We start from the raw sequence: 16,427 nt of genomic DNA, 5'->3' as shown, positions 1-16,427 counted from the left end.
ATAACTCAATTAAAGGACAATAAATCCCCAGGCTGTGATGGTCTGACTTCCGAGATGTATAAATGCTTCTCTGAGTCATTAGGTAAATTTCTTCTGGCCGTCTTTAAAGAATCTCTGGACAGAGGGGAGCTTCCTCCCTCTCTGAGGCAGGGCGTCATAACACTTATTCCAAAACCTCACAAAGACCTCTATTAATTGAAAACTGGCGACCCATTACTTTACTAAATAATGACTATAAGATACTAGCATCTATCTTAGCAAAACGTCTCAAATCTAAATTACACACTTTAATTGACGATTGCCAATCTGGTTTCATGAAAGAGCGTCACATAGCCAATAATATTCGCTTAGTGCTGGATCTAATAGAATACAAAGACTTTCTAAAAGATGAACACCTTATATTATTCTTAGACTTTCAAAAAGCGTTTGACACGGTAAGCCACAAATTTATTATTGACTCCTTAAACTTCTTTAATTTTGGTCAGACTTTTATTAATGCTGTGAAAACTCTGTACATGGGAGGAAACAGCTGTATTAAATTGGCGAATGGAACCTCTCCTAGATTTTACATAAAGAAAGGTATCCGCCAAGGCTGCCCCACATCGCCTATTCTATTTTTAATTGTAGCTCAAATTCTATGTAACCTAATTCACAAGAGTCCATTCAAAGGAATTACACTAAATGAAAGAGAAATAAAGATATCACAGCTGGCTGACGACACAACATTGTTTCTAAAAAATGAATCCCAAATAGAAGATGCACTAAAGGTTGTGAACAAATTCTCAAAGAGCTCAGGTTTGAATCTAAATCTATCAAAATGGGAGCTGTTTTCTCTTAAAAATAAGCACTCGGGTCAAATTTGCGGGATAAATATAAAGAACTTAGTAACCTATCTTGGAATTAAAATTAGTCATAATCACAATTTAATAACAGAGAGTAATCTTTCTTTACTGTACAACTCTATTAATAAAAAAATTTATTCTTGGCTTACAAGAGATTTATCTACATTTGGCAGGGTTCTGCTTTCTAAAGCAGAAGGTCTCTCAAGAGCAGCATATTTATTTACATCTATAGAAATACCTAAAGTTCACTGTGCTAATCTAGACAAGCTAATTTATAACTTTATATGGAGGAAGAAGCCCCATAAAATCAGAAAAAACATCTTGACTAATAAAATTGAGGAAGGGGGTTTATCGGTAATAAACTTCTCTCTTTTTAATGAGATATTAAAAATTAACTGGTTTAAAAGATTCCTGAAAAATCCAAACAGTCTGTGGAACATTGTTCCAAACTTCATCTTTGAAAAACTCGGCAAAATCACATTCTTACTTCAGTGCCCGTACTCCATCAACAGACTGCCAATCAAACTGTCAAACTTCCATAAACAGGCTCTAACTTGCTGGTCGCTTTTATACAAACACAATTTCTCCCCTCATAAATGTTTTATCTGGAACAATATGCACATCATACATAGAAACAAGACTCTCTTTATAGAAAACTGGTTTAAACATGATATTGTTCTGGTAGCCCAACTGTTAAATAACTCAAAACAAATTTTAACATATGACGAATTCACTCATAAATTTCACTTCCATCCTCCAAGAAAAGAATTTGACGTTGTAACCAGAGCCATACCCCATGGGATCATCACCCTACTTAGAGACGAGAAAGATTTGGATCAAATGACTGTTTTTGTCTCCAGCAATATTTTGATAAATGGTTTATCTTTTCTAGACAGAAGAGTCAACAACAAAGTAATTAAAAACCTTATATGTGCAAACTCTATCCCTGCCTCCAGGTACAAATGGTCCCCCCTGTATGAAAACATTAACTGGAATAGAGCGTGGAGTAACCCACATAAATTTTTAATTACAAACAAAGTAAAAGAAATAACATTTAAAATCCTTCACCATTATTACCCCTGTAATGAGCTTATTTCAAAATTTATCCCCACTGTAGATGTAAAATGCTCCTTCTGCTCTTTGGACATAGAAACATTAGACCATTTATTCTATAGTTGTTCACATAGCTCTTCTCTGTGGAATGATATGCAATGCTTTATTAATGGTCACTTTGGCTCAAACATGTCATAATTGAGCAGAACGACTCTGGATCAGAGCAACCACAGAGACAGTCAGTTTGAGTCAGAAAATGGTTTTTATTAAACAAAGGACGGGGTGTGCGTCTGGTTGGCTCGTTCTGGGTTCTGCTGGGAAGGATGAGAGTGATGTTGAACGACAGGTCTGAATCTGGTGAAAAGGTTGAGAAGGCTGAACTCACAGAGGCAGTGGCTTGGCAGAAGTCTGGGAGGGGGGTGTCCTGGGTCCGGGTGTATTCCAGTGGTTCTCTCTGCGATGCTGTGAGGTGAGCACCAGGAGGAGGGTCAAGGTGGGTTTTCGGTAGGAGAACTGCAGGGTTCGAGGAGGGTCCAGGCTTGAAGGTTTCTCGGATTCTTTGAGTTTCTATAAGAGACCAAAACACAGAATTAGGATCGGCTCGGAAAAAACTCGGAATTTAGCTGAAGTTGGTCAAGTACCACTCTGGAAGCGAGAAAGAACTGACGCCCTCCTCCTGGTCTCAGCTCCTTAAGTACGAGCCTTAATTGGCCGAGATGCAACACACCTGCCAGTCACACCCTGCAGCGGAGAGAGAGAGAGACCAGGCCTGCACCCAGACCAGCAGTATGACAAAACATTCTTTTATCCAGTTTTGACATTTTCTTTTATTTCTCTGACTCAAACCCCTCTATACAATATATAGTCAATCTATTTATTTTGCTTGGTAAATTCTTCATCCATAAATCAAAATTTATGAAGAACAAACCTCTTTTCAGTGTTTTTAAAATTGACTTAAAAAATTATATAATCTGCATCTCTGGATTAAAGGGTAAATCAGCATCAAAATGTTTACAACATTTATCTACTTTAACTTTATAATTCATTTGACTAATATTTATTTTTTGTTACTCTGGCTATTTACTTTAATTGTTGTTGTTGAAATGTGTCTTTTATGTATTTTATTTTATTTTGACTGTTTTTGTTTTCCCTTCATGCAAACGTGAACTGTAACTTTCTAATTTCTGTAATAAAAAAAATAAAAAATAAAAAAAATGCTTGTAAGTTTATAGGCATTGTCTGTTTGTATAAGATCTTAATGAGTTATTTCTTTGTTTTAAACCATGTTAGTAACTGTTAATAATTTGTTGAATATATTACACCTTCATTCTGTTCCAAAGATAAAACATTTGTATAAAATAAATGTCTGTTTTTTCATATACTATTATTACTATTATTTTCTTTCCTTCTTTCTCCTCTCAATTATTCGTGTCCTGACTCAGAAGAAACTCACTTAGATAGGAAAAACATTTATAGAATGTATTTATTTATTTATTTTATATGCTGCTGCCGTCCTAGGGAGACATTTACAATTTGTTCCAGCAAGTATTGAGTTAATAAAGCAACACACGTCAGTCAGATAAACACAAAACAAATAAATCATAACCAGCGGTATTATGCACACTACTTTTTTTTAATTACGCACTAACTCTATAAACAGGCCACATAGGGAAGCTTAAAAGTATAATGTTCTCACCTCAAACGATCTTAAAACGTACTTTTGAACAACAACAGCAGCAGAAAAGGGAATTTTTAACTTACCGCTGTGAGCTCTGTTTGCGCTGTCTCGAATCAAGCTGCAGCCGCGGTGCATTCTGGGCAAGCGGTCAGTCTGAAGAACGCACAAGTCTGCTCTGATGCATGCTCGATAAAGAGGGCGGGCGAGAACAACATCCGGGGAATTCGGCGCGTTCTCGATTTGGCGTTCTCGGGATTGGAACAGTGCTCGGGCTGAGGCTGATGACGTGCCACGAGCACACGAGAACGCTCAAGAACGCAGAAACGGCCAGTGGAGAGGTGGTAGTGATGGGAAATATGTTTGTTCGTTGGTGTATATATATATGGTTTTCTGTACAGTTGCTCAGTTGGAGTAGAGTAAAGGACTGTTTAAACCTGCTTTTGTGTCGTCATTTTCACTCCTCCACACATACGGTTTTCTGAAATAATGAAGAACACAATGTTTAGATTTAACCAATTGATTTTTATATTCATAACACATACAAATATTTTTCTCTCTCTTTCTGTGTCTCTCTCTCTCTCTCATATATATATATATATATATATATATATATATATATATATATATATATATATATATATATATATATATATATATATATATATACGCACACACACATATTCACACTCCATTTCAGTTGGTGGCGGTAACATAGACATTATATACATAGACGCCTCATTGGACGCAGGTTTACACGTCGACGTCACCGCCATATTGTATGTGGCAGAAAGTAGTGAACGTTTATGTTCCCTCTGTATGTTTTAAGTATTCATATAGAAAGATATTGATGGAGCTTAAAATAATATATCCTATATGTATATGTATATATGTATGTATATGTGTGTGTGTGTGTGTGTATAGATATGTAGATATAGAAATATTAAGTAATTATGATATTACTTTATTGATACATACTCCGGTACAGTAGGTGGCGGTATGCACCTAAAACTTAAGGTTGCAATCTGCCTTTAAACAAAAAGAAGAAGAAGAAGAAGTTGCTTCAGATAGAACGTCATCCTGTGCAACTTCCTGGTTACGCGGTATCTTCCCAATAAAAACAACCTATTTCGTTTCTTTTAAATATCGTCGTTTAAAGGGTTCTTTGAATCAGCCCTTTTCTCACCGCCCACCAGAGAGGGGGTTTCCACAGGCTGCTGATCAAAGTTAGCTGCGGGCTAACTTCACCGACAGGCTCCAACCATGTCCGCCTCAGCTGGCTGCTCCCCGTCGGGCCACAGCTCCGGCCTGGGTCCCGGGATGTCCATGTTTCGTTGGCTGGAGGTGCTGGAGAAGGAGTTCGACAAGGCGTTTGTTGACGTGGATCTATTGCTCGGAGAAATAGATCCCGACCAGGTGGATATCACCTACGAAGGAAGGCAGAAAATGACCAGTCTGAGCTCTTGTTTTGCTCAGCTCTGCCACAAAACACAGACGGTGTTCCAGCTCAACCACAAACTGGAGGTTAGTGGGCATGTTTTCCATCGGTGAGTCCATATTTAGAGCTGGCCAGGAGGACTGAGCTAGCTGGGTTGTTCCCGGGCCGGGACCATGGTTGGGCCATGGTGGTCAGCATCTGACGGCAGGCCTGAGTTCCGCCTCCTCCCGGAGCCAGGAGCTCTGAAACCAGAATGACTGAACAACCCTGTTACCACTTGGTTCCAGGATGAGAGAATATTAATTGAGCTGACTAACAGAGCCAATGGTGACTTTATTTTCCACGCAACCAGTCTCAGATCATTTTGTCACTGTTGTGGCTCCATTCCTCTGTGCTTTGTTTCAGCTTTACTAATGAGGAGAAATGTTTTCTCACCTCTTGTTTGACTTTTTTCTGTTGCTAATGTTCTGCTCAAAGGATGCTAGTTCATCTACTCATGCACTTCATTTTGTTAGCTGAATTCCACCATCCTTTAAGTTGGGTTGCTTTCAGACAAAGATGGACATATTGTAGAAGAGACCTGCTGGTATCTGTAAAGTCTATAATATGACTGGACGAGAGGGTTTACCGAGCCTATCATCGTTCCTCTCTGCTGGGATGGCAGGGATTATTTGTGTTATGTAGAGGATTTAACAATTAAGTTAAATGTCCTGTCCCCCGCGACCCGACCCCGGATAAGCGGAAGACGACGGACGGACGGACGGACGGTCCTGTCGTGGAGGAGTGAAAATGACGACACAAAGGAAGCAGGTTTAAACAGTTCTTTACTCCAACTGAGAGCAACTATACAGAAAACCTATATGTACCACCAAACAAACATATTTGCCCCCCCCCAACACTCAGTAGGGTAAAAAAAACAAACTAATCCAGATCCTTGCGTTTCAACAAACGCCCAAAACAGCTGAACTTGGACCCTGTAGGATGATCCTGGGACATCTGTGCCTGAGGACGACACAGGGGCTGTGGGGGGGGTTGAGCTCCAATAAATGAGGATCTCTGGAGGGAGAACAGCGGTCCATTAAAATAGTGGAGGGGGGGTCTTCCTCTGCGAGGAGCTTGTGCCGTTACCACCTGATCGTCCCCCAAGACATGAGCGGGTTTGAGCCTGTCAACACAGATAGTTTCCTTACGCCCTCCCAAATCCAAAAGAAAATGTTTAGGCCCTGGTTCAAGGACTCTGAAAGGGCCATCATACAAAGGTCGTAGGGGTGTTCTGTGTGCATCGTGTCGAACAAAAACTAATTTAGAGGTCTCTAAGTTCTCAGGAACAAAGGACTGGGGCAAACAATGGTGAACAGGGGTGGGAACATGAAAGGAGTCTCCCTGAGGGAAAAAACGTTGCCCAAGTGGACTGAACTGTGGCGCAGGGGAATCAGGTAAAAATGCCCCAGGGACATGCAGGGGCTGACCGAAAACCAGTTCAGCTGTGGAAGTGCCAAGGTCCTCTTTAACGGCTGAACGCAAACCAAGCATGACCCATGGAAGGCGGTCAACCCAGTTACCATCAGTCAAAGAAGCGCGGAGCGCAGCTTTCAATGACCCGTGGAACCGCTCACACAACCCATTAGCCTGCGGATTGTACGCAGTGGTGCGGTGGATCTTGACCCCCAGACCATCGGCCATGACGGACCAAAGCTCTGAAACGAACTGTGGGCCCCTGTCAGAGGGAGGGCCAAAACGTCCAACCCAGTTGGACAGGAAAGCCCGGGTCACTGCTGCTGACGTTATGGATGACAGGGGAACCACTTCCCCACTTTTCTGTTTCAGTGCACCGTAAAGCGGCTGCAGAAGTTGTGCCGCTTTGGGGATAAAGCGGTTGTAAAAATTAACCATCCCCAAGAACTCCTGCAGGGCTTTAAACCATCTGGGGGTGGGGAAAATTGGCCACCCAAATTGCCATTTTGCTGGGTTGACAATCAGGCCATGTGCCGCCAAACGATGAAAAAACCTGACGTAGGTGGGACATGTGCTGGTCGGCCAAGCTGCTGGCCACAAGGATGTTGTCAAAATACATAAAAACGATGGACAACCCATGCAGAACGGAATCTATCAACCGCTGAAATGTTTGAGCTGCACCTTTAAGGCCGAATGGCATGCGTAAAAACTCAAACAGGCCAAACGGAGTGATCACTGCTGTTTTAGGAATGTCCTCAGCTCTCACGGGAACCTGGTGATAACCCTTCACCAAATCCACTTTAGAAAAAATGGATGTCCCAGCGAGATGGACAGAGAAATCCTGGATGTGGGGGATTGGATAACGGTCATTCTCTGTCACGTTATTTAGACAACGGAAATTCCCACAAGGCCGCCACTGGCCGTCCGAGGCTTCTGCTGTTTCCTGGTGGCGATCGCTGCCATCACCGACGGCTGATCAACCACTGAAGCCGGCAAAGGCTCAGAAGAAGCTGCTGTAGTTTCCTTGGCTAGCAATTAGACCGTGAAGGTCTTGGAAGCCAGGAGGATGCAATCAGCTTCTTCAGCTAGCTGTAATCCTTCTCCCGCAGCAGGGACGAGTTAGCCAGAGCGATCTGCACTGGGGCCGGGAGTTGTTGCAGGAACAGGTGGATGAAAAAAAAATCCATCGTCGTCACCCAGCAAGGACAGCATGCTTTCCATCAGCTCCAAAGCCAAGCCATCCCCTAACCCCAAAAGAGAAAGCAACTTCTCGGCGCGTTCTGCGTCGGAGAGGGAGTAACGGCGGAGAAGCAGGTGTTTGAGGGCGCTGTAATTTCCGTCCGCCAGAGGGTTGCAAAGCAGGGTCATTGCGCGCCCGGTGGATGGCTGATCCAGCGCTGAAACCCCTTAAGCCGGGCGTACACTGTACGAGTTTTTCAGTCGTGGTACTTATATACATCTCAAACTGTGCGACGGAACCGCGGGGTTTAAAAAGTTCACCGCTCACGATCTGTGCGGCGCGACGCTCGGACGAGACCGGACTGCTCACACTGTGCGTCGTGTCCCCTCTGGGACCGCTCGCTGTGGTGGCAGAGGCAGGCGAGCGACGGTAGGTGACAGGGACCCAGAGCAGGGGTTCGAGCCCAGCTGTGGCGAGGCCCGCAGGAGGCACCGGGCGTCGGGGGAACGGAGGGGAGAGAGAGGAGGGACGAGAGGCACCGGCGGCCGCGCGGCACGGCAGGTCGCCTGGCCCGCAGTCCCCCCTCCTCCCCCCCCCATCCACGATCAAGCTGAAATTCGGCCCGATTCAAAAAATGCTTGCACGACTGAAGAATCGGCCCGAAAAGGGGAAAAACTCGTACAGTGTATGCCCGGCTTTAGTGGTACTTTGTGTCGTCTGATGAGATTCCACGAAGAGCAAACTGTGCTTCGACGTGGAAGAACCATGATTGTGGATCATGTAGCCAGAAATCCGGAATCTTAATTCAATTAAATTTTATTTATATAGCACCAATTCATGAAACATGTCATCTCGAGGCACTTTACAAAGTCAAAATCAATCATATTATACAGATTGGTCAAAAATTTCCTATATAAGGGAACCCAGTTGATTACATCAAAGTCCCGACAAGCAGCATTCACTCCTGGAGAAACGTAGAGCTACAGGGAGAGTCGTCTGCATTGTACATGGCTTTGCAGCAATCCCTCATACTGAGCAAGCATGAAGCGACAGTGGAAAGAAAAACCACCCATTAGCGGGAAGGAAAACGTCCTGCAGAACCAGGCTCAGTATGAACGGTCATCTGCCTCGACCGACTGGAGGTTACAGAAGACAGAGCAGAGACACAACAAGACAGACAAAAAGCACAGAAGGAAACATTGATCCAGTAATCTGTTCTATACTAGATCATAATAGCGGATGAGCTGTCTTCTCTTGATGATTTCTCAGATATCAGAACACCAGACCAGATGTATCTACTATGAAGAAAAAAAAAGAGAGAGAACAAAAAGTTATAAGCAGAAATGATGACAAGCAATGCATAATTGAAGAACAGTAGAACTCGATAGAGTGAGAAAAATAGATCCTGATGTCCTCCAGTAGCCTAAGCCCATAGAAGCACATCCCCAAAGATAGGTCAGGGCAACATGAGCCACTCCAGGGTTTCCCGCAGCGCTATCTTGGCGAGGCGGCCGCCTCGCAAAACTCACGCAACCGCCTCGCCAACATTCCAAAAAAAAAAAAAAAAAAAAAAACACTCGATATGCTTGCATGTTTATTTAATGTTAACACGTGGTTTTTTGTTGTTGCTTTTGCGCGTGCATATAGTGAATAGCAGGGAAAAAACACATGGATACGGCAATCCCCACCAAGTAGACAGAGATGCTGGGAAACCTCGATGTGTTCTCATCAGACAGCGGACGGCTTTCTCAACCGGCTCCCAGAGTTTGTTGGATTTCAAACTTTCAGGTCTTGTTTGGCTTCTCCTTTGCATCCTTTTTAAGAGATCAAGCAGATTATACTGATCTTGACGGTCATTGCTGCCCTTTGGAATGAGACGCAACATGTTAGAATAATGATTTTACTGAGATGTGTAACACAGTTTGTTTATTATCATGTTTGGTGACGATTAGACTTACTGCTCAGTAGGGCAGTATGTGTCCCTGTAACAGACATTTGCTTTGGAAGCCTACAGATGTTGCATTTCGTCTAGTGTAATTCCTAAAAAGAAAAAAGATTCTCTGCATAAAAATCATTTGATGTTTCCTCAGAGCTGCAGGCCACCGCCCCAGCGACGATAACTAGTTCAGTGCCTTTTAGCTCCCAGCTGGTCTTGTATCACCTGGGTGATGTTTTAGTGGGTTCTCCATCTTTCCCCAAGGCCACCACGGTTGTTTTAATCTGACTGATGTTCCTTTTGTGCCTTTGCTCCACCCTTCCTCTCTTTACACGTCTACTTTTGTCTGATCCAGGCCCAGCTCGTTGACCTGCGCTCTGAGTTGACTGAAGCTAAATCTGAGCGGACGGTGGTGGAAAAGGAGGTCCATGACCTGCTGCTGCAGCTTCATGCTCTGCAGTTGCAGCTTAGCGCCAAGCAGGGTCAGGCAGAAGACTCTGACAGCATCAAAGACAGGCTGGTAGGTGGGACTGGCCAGCATCGGGGCGACTATCACTAAACACTAAAGAAGCCTTAGCCCAGGATCATGTGTTTATTTATATATATATATATATATATATATATATATATATATATATATATATATATATATATATATATATACTCACCGGCCACTTTATTAGGTACCCCATGCTAGTAACGGGTTGGACCCCCTTTTGCCTTCAGAACTGCCTCAATTCTTCGTGGCATAGATTCAACAAGGTGCTGGAAGCATTCCTCAGGGAGTTTGGTCCATATTGACATGATGGCATCCACACAGTTGCCGCAGATTTGTCGGCTGCACATCCATGATGCGAATCTCCCGTTCCCCCACATCCCAAAGATGCTCTATTGGATTGAGATCTGGTGACTGTGGAGGCCATTTGAGTACAGCGAACTCATCGTCATGTTCAAGAAACCAGTCTGAGATGATTCCAGCTTTATGACATGGCGCATTATCCTGCTGAAAGTAGCCATCAGAAGTTGGGTACATTGTGGTCATAAAGGGATGGACATGGTCAGCAACAATACTCAGGTAGGCTGTGGCGTTGCAACGATGCTCAATTGGTACCAAGGGGCCCAAAGAGTGCCAAGAAAATATTCCCCACACCATGACACCACCACCACCAGCCTGAACCGTTGATACAAGGCAGGATGGATCCATGCTTTCATGTTGTAGACGCCAAATTCTGACCCTACCATCCGACTGTCGCAGCAGAAATTGAGACTCATCAGACCAGGCAACGTTTTTCCAATCTTCTATTGTCCAATTTCGATGAGCTTGTGCAAATTGTAGCCTCAGTTTCCTGTTCTTAGCTGAAAGGAGTGGCACCCGATGTGGTCTTCTGCTGCTGTAGCCCATCTGCCTCAAAGTTCGACGTACTGTGCGTTCAGAGATGCTCTTCTGCCCATCTTGGGTTGTAACGGGTGGTTATTTGAGTCACTGTTGCCCTTCTATCAGCTCGAACCAGTCTGGCCATTCTCCTCTGACCTCTGGCATCAACAAGGCATTTCCGCCCACAGAACTGCCGCTCACTGGATGTTTTTTCTTTTTCGGACCATTCTCTGTAAACCCTAGAGATGGTTGTGCGTGAAAATCCCAGTAGATTAGCAGTTTCTGAATACTCAGACCAGCCCTTCTGGCACCAACAATCATGCCACGTTCAAAGTCACTCAAATCACCTTTCTTCCCCATACTGATGCTCGGTTTGAACTGCAGGAGATTCTCTTGACCATGTCTACATGCCTAAATGCACTGAGTTGCCGCCATGTGATTGGCTGCTTTGAAATTAAGTGTTAACAAGCAGTTGGACAGGTTGTACCTAATAAAGTGGCCGTGAGTGTGTGTGTATAGTATATATATATATATATATATATATATATATATATATATATAGTATATATATATATATAGATATATAAAATGAAGGGGTGGACAATATGAGGACGGGGATTAACAGCTGCCTAACCTAGTCTTTACAAAGAAATTCGACATGAAACTTTTTAATCTCTCAATAATTTTCTTATATAAGTATAAATAACTTTATATTTCTGAAGGGCAAACTAATACAAATTTCTGTATCACGTTGTATTTATTTAAGACTGGTGCTTTTAAACCTTCTATTAAATAGTTTGGTAAAGTGTAAGTTTAAGTACATTGTGTTTGGAAACTGATTTCTAATTGCAGTTATTACAGATTTTGGTTAACTTGATATCTATGACATGGACTACATAGTAGTAGTACATACATTATTGCAAATCCAAAATGATTTGCATTACTAGTTGAATTTGAGCCTTTTTGCTCATTTTATTTTGAATCCAAAGTTTGTATGCAGACTAGTTTATAAGGCAAGCTTTCTGCTCCTGGCATGGTGTACCTGCTGACAGTGTTTCCCCTTCTCTGTCTATGCTACTATATCTCCACCTCCACCAGCGTTACTACCACTGCTACCACCGTTTGTGTGTGCTATCTCTTCCATTGCCGACTGTTCTCTAACCTCAACCTTCTTCTTTTCTTTTTCTCCTTCATTTGCCTTAAAGCTTGCAACAACCTTGGAAGGGATGGTAAGTTTTTTTTGGCGCATGCTTTGGTCAAAGATCAGCTCTTTTGTTAGGAATAAATTTTTTCTAGGTCAGTTTCAGGTGGCCTTTGATAGGTTCCTTGCTGCAAGGGGCAGAAAGCTCTGCAGTGATGTTTGGTGTTCTGGTCTTGTTGCGCAAAGTAAACCGATCAAAGAAACTACTGACATAACGTAAAAAAGGAACAATCAGACTTCCGCTGTCAACATTTGTCAATATGATTCAACATGGCGAAGTCGCGGTCAAGCGGAGACTATGGTGGCCATCTTGTTTGTCTTGGCTGAGGGATTCTCTGGCGCTGCACGTCACTCCAACATATAAAGCCTGCCCACGCATGTGATTGGTCAGTATCAGGAGAGAGGGCTCTATGGAATCAGTTTGCTGCATAGCAAAGCAAAAGCGAACCTGAGTCTGGCTGGCCAGGCTACCAAGCTGGGGCACCATTTGATTATCAGGAAATAGCCTGTTTTATGAAAAAGTAAGGTATCGGGAGAGATCGGCAAACACACAGATAAAAACACAAACACTGTTTCTGCTAGAATAATTATGCCCTTTATTATTCCTCACAGGATACAGCAAACAAACAGCAAGTACTTCTCAAACACTATTTCTGCTAGAATAACTATGTCCTTCATTATTCCCCACAGAATATAGCAAACAAACAGCAAGCACTTCTCAAACACTATTTTTGCTAGAATAACTATGTCCTTCATTATTCCCACAGAATATAGCAAACAAACAGCAAGCACTTCTCAAACACTATTTTTGCTAGAATAACTATGTCCTTCATTATTCACCACAGAATATAGCAAAGTAGCAAGCATTAAAGCCGACAAGCTTTCAAACAGGCGTGATGTCAACAGATTCTCAGAATCAGCTCTTACCCTTGGCATAGGACTGGGAAGCTGGGTCAGTCCGGATTAGAGCGACATCAAGCGGCCGGGCGTCCACAAACCCACGGCAGACTTCATCGTCTGAGGGCGGTTCCCTAATTTTTATACTAATAAACAAAGTGCCAGATGGAAGCTAGAGTGGCCAGTTCTCTCTCCCAGCTTGATCTTTTCGTCCCGTTTCCAAAACAAAAACCGTTCCCAGCATCTCAGCAGTGTGGGAAGCAAAATAACATTGCAAACTCAGAATACAAATATGAGCAAAATAAGGAATACAGAGATTGAATCAGTCTTTCCCACAACACATTGTCATAGTTCCCACCACAAGTTAACACAATAACACATGTGGTTCTCAGTTTTTATGTGAGAAACATAATACAGGCCAAACTCAGAGAACGAGCATATACGTTGCTCTTAGTTTATGTGAACTCAAAAACAAGTAATATAGTGAAACAAGTTATATAACTGAGCAGGTTTTCCATAATATATTGTCAAAAAGCAAAAATAATTATTTGGTATATCATAGCCAAAAGTTATCAATGTGTTATCAGTTATTGTTTTATGAATCAAGGAAGAGGGCTCTTGGCTACTACCACCGTCTTCCAAACACAGATTTTATAACGATTTCTTTAATTCCATCTTTAAAAAAGGCAACTACCCATTTAGAAGATAAAAACTATTTTTTTTGTCCCAACACAGAGTTTCCGAAACACTATATACCTCAACTCATCCTCAACTCCAAATACAAGCTGTTACTGTCTGACAAACGGTTTAGAATCCCTGCTTGCAGACTTAACAGATTTAAAAACTCATTTGTCCCCTTCATCAATCAGATTGTTAAATAAAGCAGGCATATAGTATTTTGTCATGCTTCTGATGCTCTGGTCTTATCTGCTGGTCTGATTTTCTGGTTTCATTTGCTGGATTGCATATGTGAATGTCTCAGGGCTCTTTTATGGATCAGCTTTTATCAAGCAATATGTTTACTTGTTTTATTTCTATCTCTCTCTCTCTCTCTCTCTCTCTCTCTCTCTCGCTCTCTCTCTCTCTCTCTCTCTATATCTATATCTATATATATATATATATATATATATATATATATATATATATATATATATATATATATATATATATATATATATATATATATAATTACTGCAATAATGATGTCATTATTGTCTTTTTCTTCTCTGTATTTTGGTTAATATTCTGTTTCTTGCCATGAAACTAAAACTAGTATTAAAAATAAGAAACTTTTTTACAGTTCCTGTTGTCTTTATGCCACTTAAATAGTTTGTGTCCTTTCTAGGAACAGGAACTCCAGGCTGGTAAGAAAGAGAAATTAAGTGAGGCAAGACTGGAAGCAGAAGTCCGACTTTTTAAGAAAGAAAATGAGGCCCTTCGTAGACACATTGCCGTTCTGCAGGCTGAGGTGTATGGAGCCAGGCTAGCTGCTAAATATTTGGACAAGGAACTGGCTGGCAGGTAAGAAAATTCTGCTCACATTCTTGAACTAAATTAAGACCAGTACCAGGTAATAACTGGTATCTATGAAGAGGTAATGTTGGTTGGACAGACACATAGTTCCCTGACTGATGGCTAGAATTTGACATCAGTATTTGTTATTGCTATTTACTTACAAAGTTTAAGCCTGGTAGCTTTTTTTATGAATGTTTTGCCAGCAAAACATGGTGTCCCTAACCCTTTACTTGAATGTCGACATGGTCAAAACATGTCAGTTCTCAGTACCAAACAGTAATGGTGTCTACTAATACATTTCTTCGCACCCAATGCACCCTGGGTCACTCTGGTCCACTGGTGTATTTACTAGATATATAAGGGGCTCGTTTTCTTTTACCTATTTGTTGGGTCAACCTTCAGAAGGCTTTTTAAAAAAGATTCATGTTGCACAATAAAGGAGATCAGATTTTGCTAGAGGTAGGCGGGGTTGGGGGACTACAAACCTTGCAGTATTTGTGCCTTCACAAACACACAAGAATCCATCTTTAACCCTCCAGCTTCCACCATTTGTGTCTGGACCAAAAAACAGTCTGGTCCAATCACATTGCAGTATTGAGGTTTAAGGCGGGACATACTGGTGAGACAAAAGCACAAGGAGTTGAGCCCACAGCCAAAGCAACATAGACATGCACAAGGACACACGCGTAGCTGCTGCTCTCTCATCTGTTTAGTCAGAATCCACAATTTCTTTTTTGAAAGAAGAAAAGCACGAAGTGCTGTAAAGAACTTACCCTGTTGTGGTTTCACATGGTGGTGCAGCTTCTGGTTTATTTGATACCGTGAATGGCTAAAACCAACCTTTGGAAGGTGGGCACTAGGTGTCGCTCCATCTAATCAGCTTGGAGAGTTCTGCTCCTTTCCTCAAACTGATTCCATGGGAGCAGTCCCCAATTGATAATGTGCAGAACATAGAGTGCTACACATTACCAATCTGGCTGGCCAGGTTAGAACACTACCATTCAGTGATGTGCACTTCAGCTCTGTAAAAACTTTACTCCTTAAGATGAAGGTTATGTATGTAACTGCCGTTTTATTAATCCCAGATGACCACCAGAGGGTGGTGCTGAAAGCAGTTCATGTTTCCTTTGTGCAGTTGCCATTCAAGTTCAATTCAATTAAATTTTATTTATATAGCGCCAATTCATGAAACATGTCATCTCACGGCATTTACAAAGTCAAATTCAATCGTATTATACAGATTAGGTCAGATTATACAGATTGGTCAAAAATGTCCTATATAAGGGAACCAGTTGATTGCATCAAAGTCCCGACAAGCAGCATTCACTCCTGGAGAAGCGTAGAGCTACAGGGAGAGTTGTCTGCATTGTCCATGGCTTTGTAGCAATCCCTCATACTGAGCAAGCATGAAGCGACAGCGGAAACGAAAAAAAAAACTCCCCATTAATGGAAAGGAAAAACCTCCAGCAGAACCGGGCTCAGTATAAACGTCATCTGCCTCGACCGACTGGGGTTTACAGAAGACAGAGCAGAGACACAACAAGACAGACAAATAGCACAGAAGCACACATTGATCCAGTAATCTGTTCTACATTAGATGGTAATAGTGACTTAAACTTAGACTTAGACAACTTTTCTTTGTCATTTTTTTGCACAGAGTGCGTACAGAACGAAATTTTGTTGCTACAGCTCGTAAATTACAGTAAATTTAATTACAGTATAAGGTGCAGCAGTGTTAAAGTAAACATTTGAAATGTAAACCATTTGTATGTGCAGAATTGATTGTGCAAAGGGCATTTGTGCAAGAATGCACTTATAAACTAAGAGTTCGGCAGGCATTTGTAATGCTAGATAGAGATG

At 42.1% G+C, this 16,427-nt stretch overlaps 2 protein-coding genes and 1 long non-coding RNA gene across 4 annotated transcripts; 2 read left to right on the top strand and 1 right to left on the bottom strand.

Moving 5' to 3' along the window:
- Positions 1-188: 188 nt before the first annotated feature.
- Positions 189-3,094, top strand: LOC118562322 (LINE-1 reverse transcriptase homolog). Its single transcript, XM_036134614.1, has 2 exons — positions 189-2,084; positions 2,694-3,094. The coding sequence occupies exons 1-2, from the start codon at positions 315-317 to the stop codon at positions 2,934-2,936; spliced, it is 2,013 nt and encodes a 670-aa protein (XP_035990507.1). The 5' UTR covers positions 189-314; the 3' UTR covers positions 2,937-3,094.
- Positions 2,139-2,665, bottom strand: LOC118562323. The gene is made up of 3 exons (XR_004930561.1): positions 2,537-2,665; positions 2,281-2,462; positions 2,139-2,206 (listed from the first exon to the last, which is right to left on the bottom strand). It is a non-coding gene; the product is annotated as an uncharacterized LOC118562323 (long non-coding RNA).
- Positions 3,095-4,684: 1,590 nt separating the features above from the next.
- LOC118562321 (Golgi-associated PDZ and coiled-coil motif-containing protein-like) lies at positions 4,685-14,608 on the top strand. Of its 2 annotated transcripts, XM_036134612.1 has the most exons (4): positions 4,685-5,094; positions 9,935-10,099; positions 12,160-12,183; positions 14,398-14,607. In XM_036134612.1, the coding sequence occupies exons 1-4, from the start codon at positions 4,834-4,836 to the stop codon at positions 14,575-14,577; spliced, it is 630 nt and encodes a 209-aa protein (XP_035990505.1). In that variant the 5' UTR covers positions 4,685-4,833; the 3' UTR covers positions 14,578-14,607. The 2 variants fall into 2 exon arrangements, with proteins under 2 accessions (XP_035990505.1, XP_035990506.1); XM_036134613.1 differs by lacking the exon at positions 12,160-12,183 and having other exon boundaries at positions 14,398-14,608.
- Positions 14,609-16,427: the final 1,819 nt, after the last annotated feature.

Source organism: Fundulus heteroclitus, unplaced genomic scaffold (assembly GCF_011125445.2).
Source record: "Fundulus heteroclitus isolate FHET01 unplaced genomic scaffold, MU-UCD_Fhet_4.1 scaffold_86, whole genome shotgun sequence".
Classification (NCBI taxonomy): domain Eukaryota; kingdom Metazoa; phylum Chordata; class Actinopteri; order Cyprinodontiformes; family Fundulidae; genus Fundulus; species Fundulus heteroclitus.
Note: the sequence above shows the minus strand (reverse complement) of the source record. Positions and strands in the feature narration are given on the sequence as shown.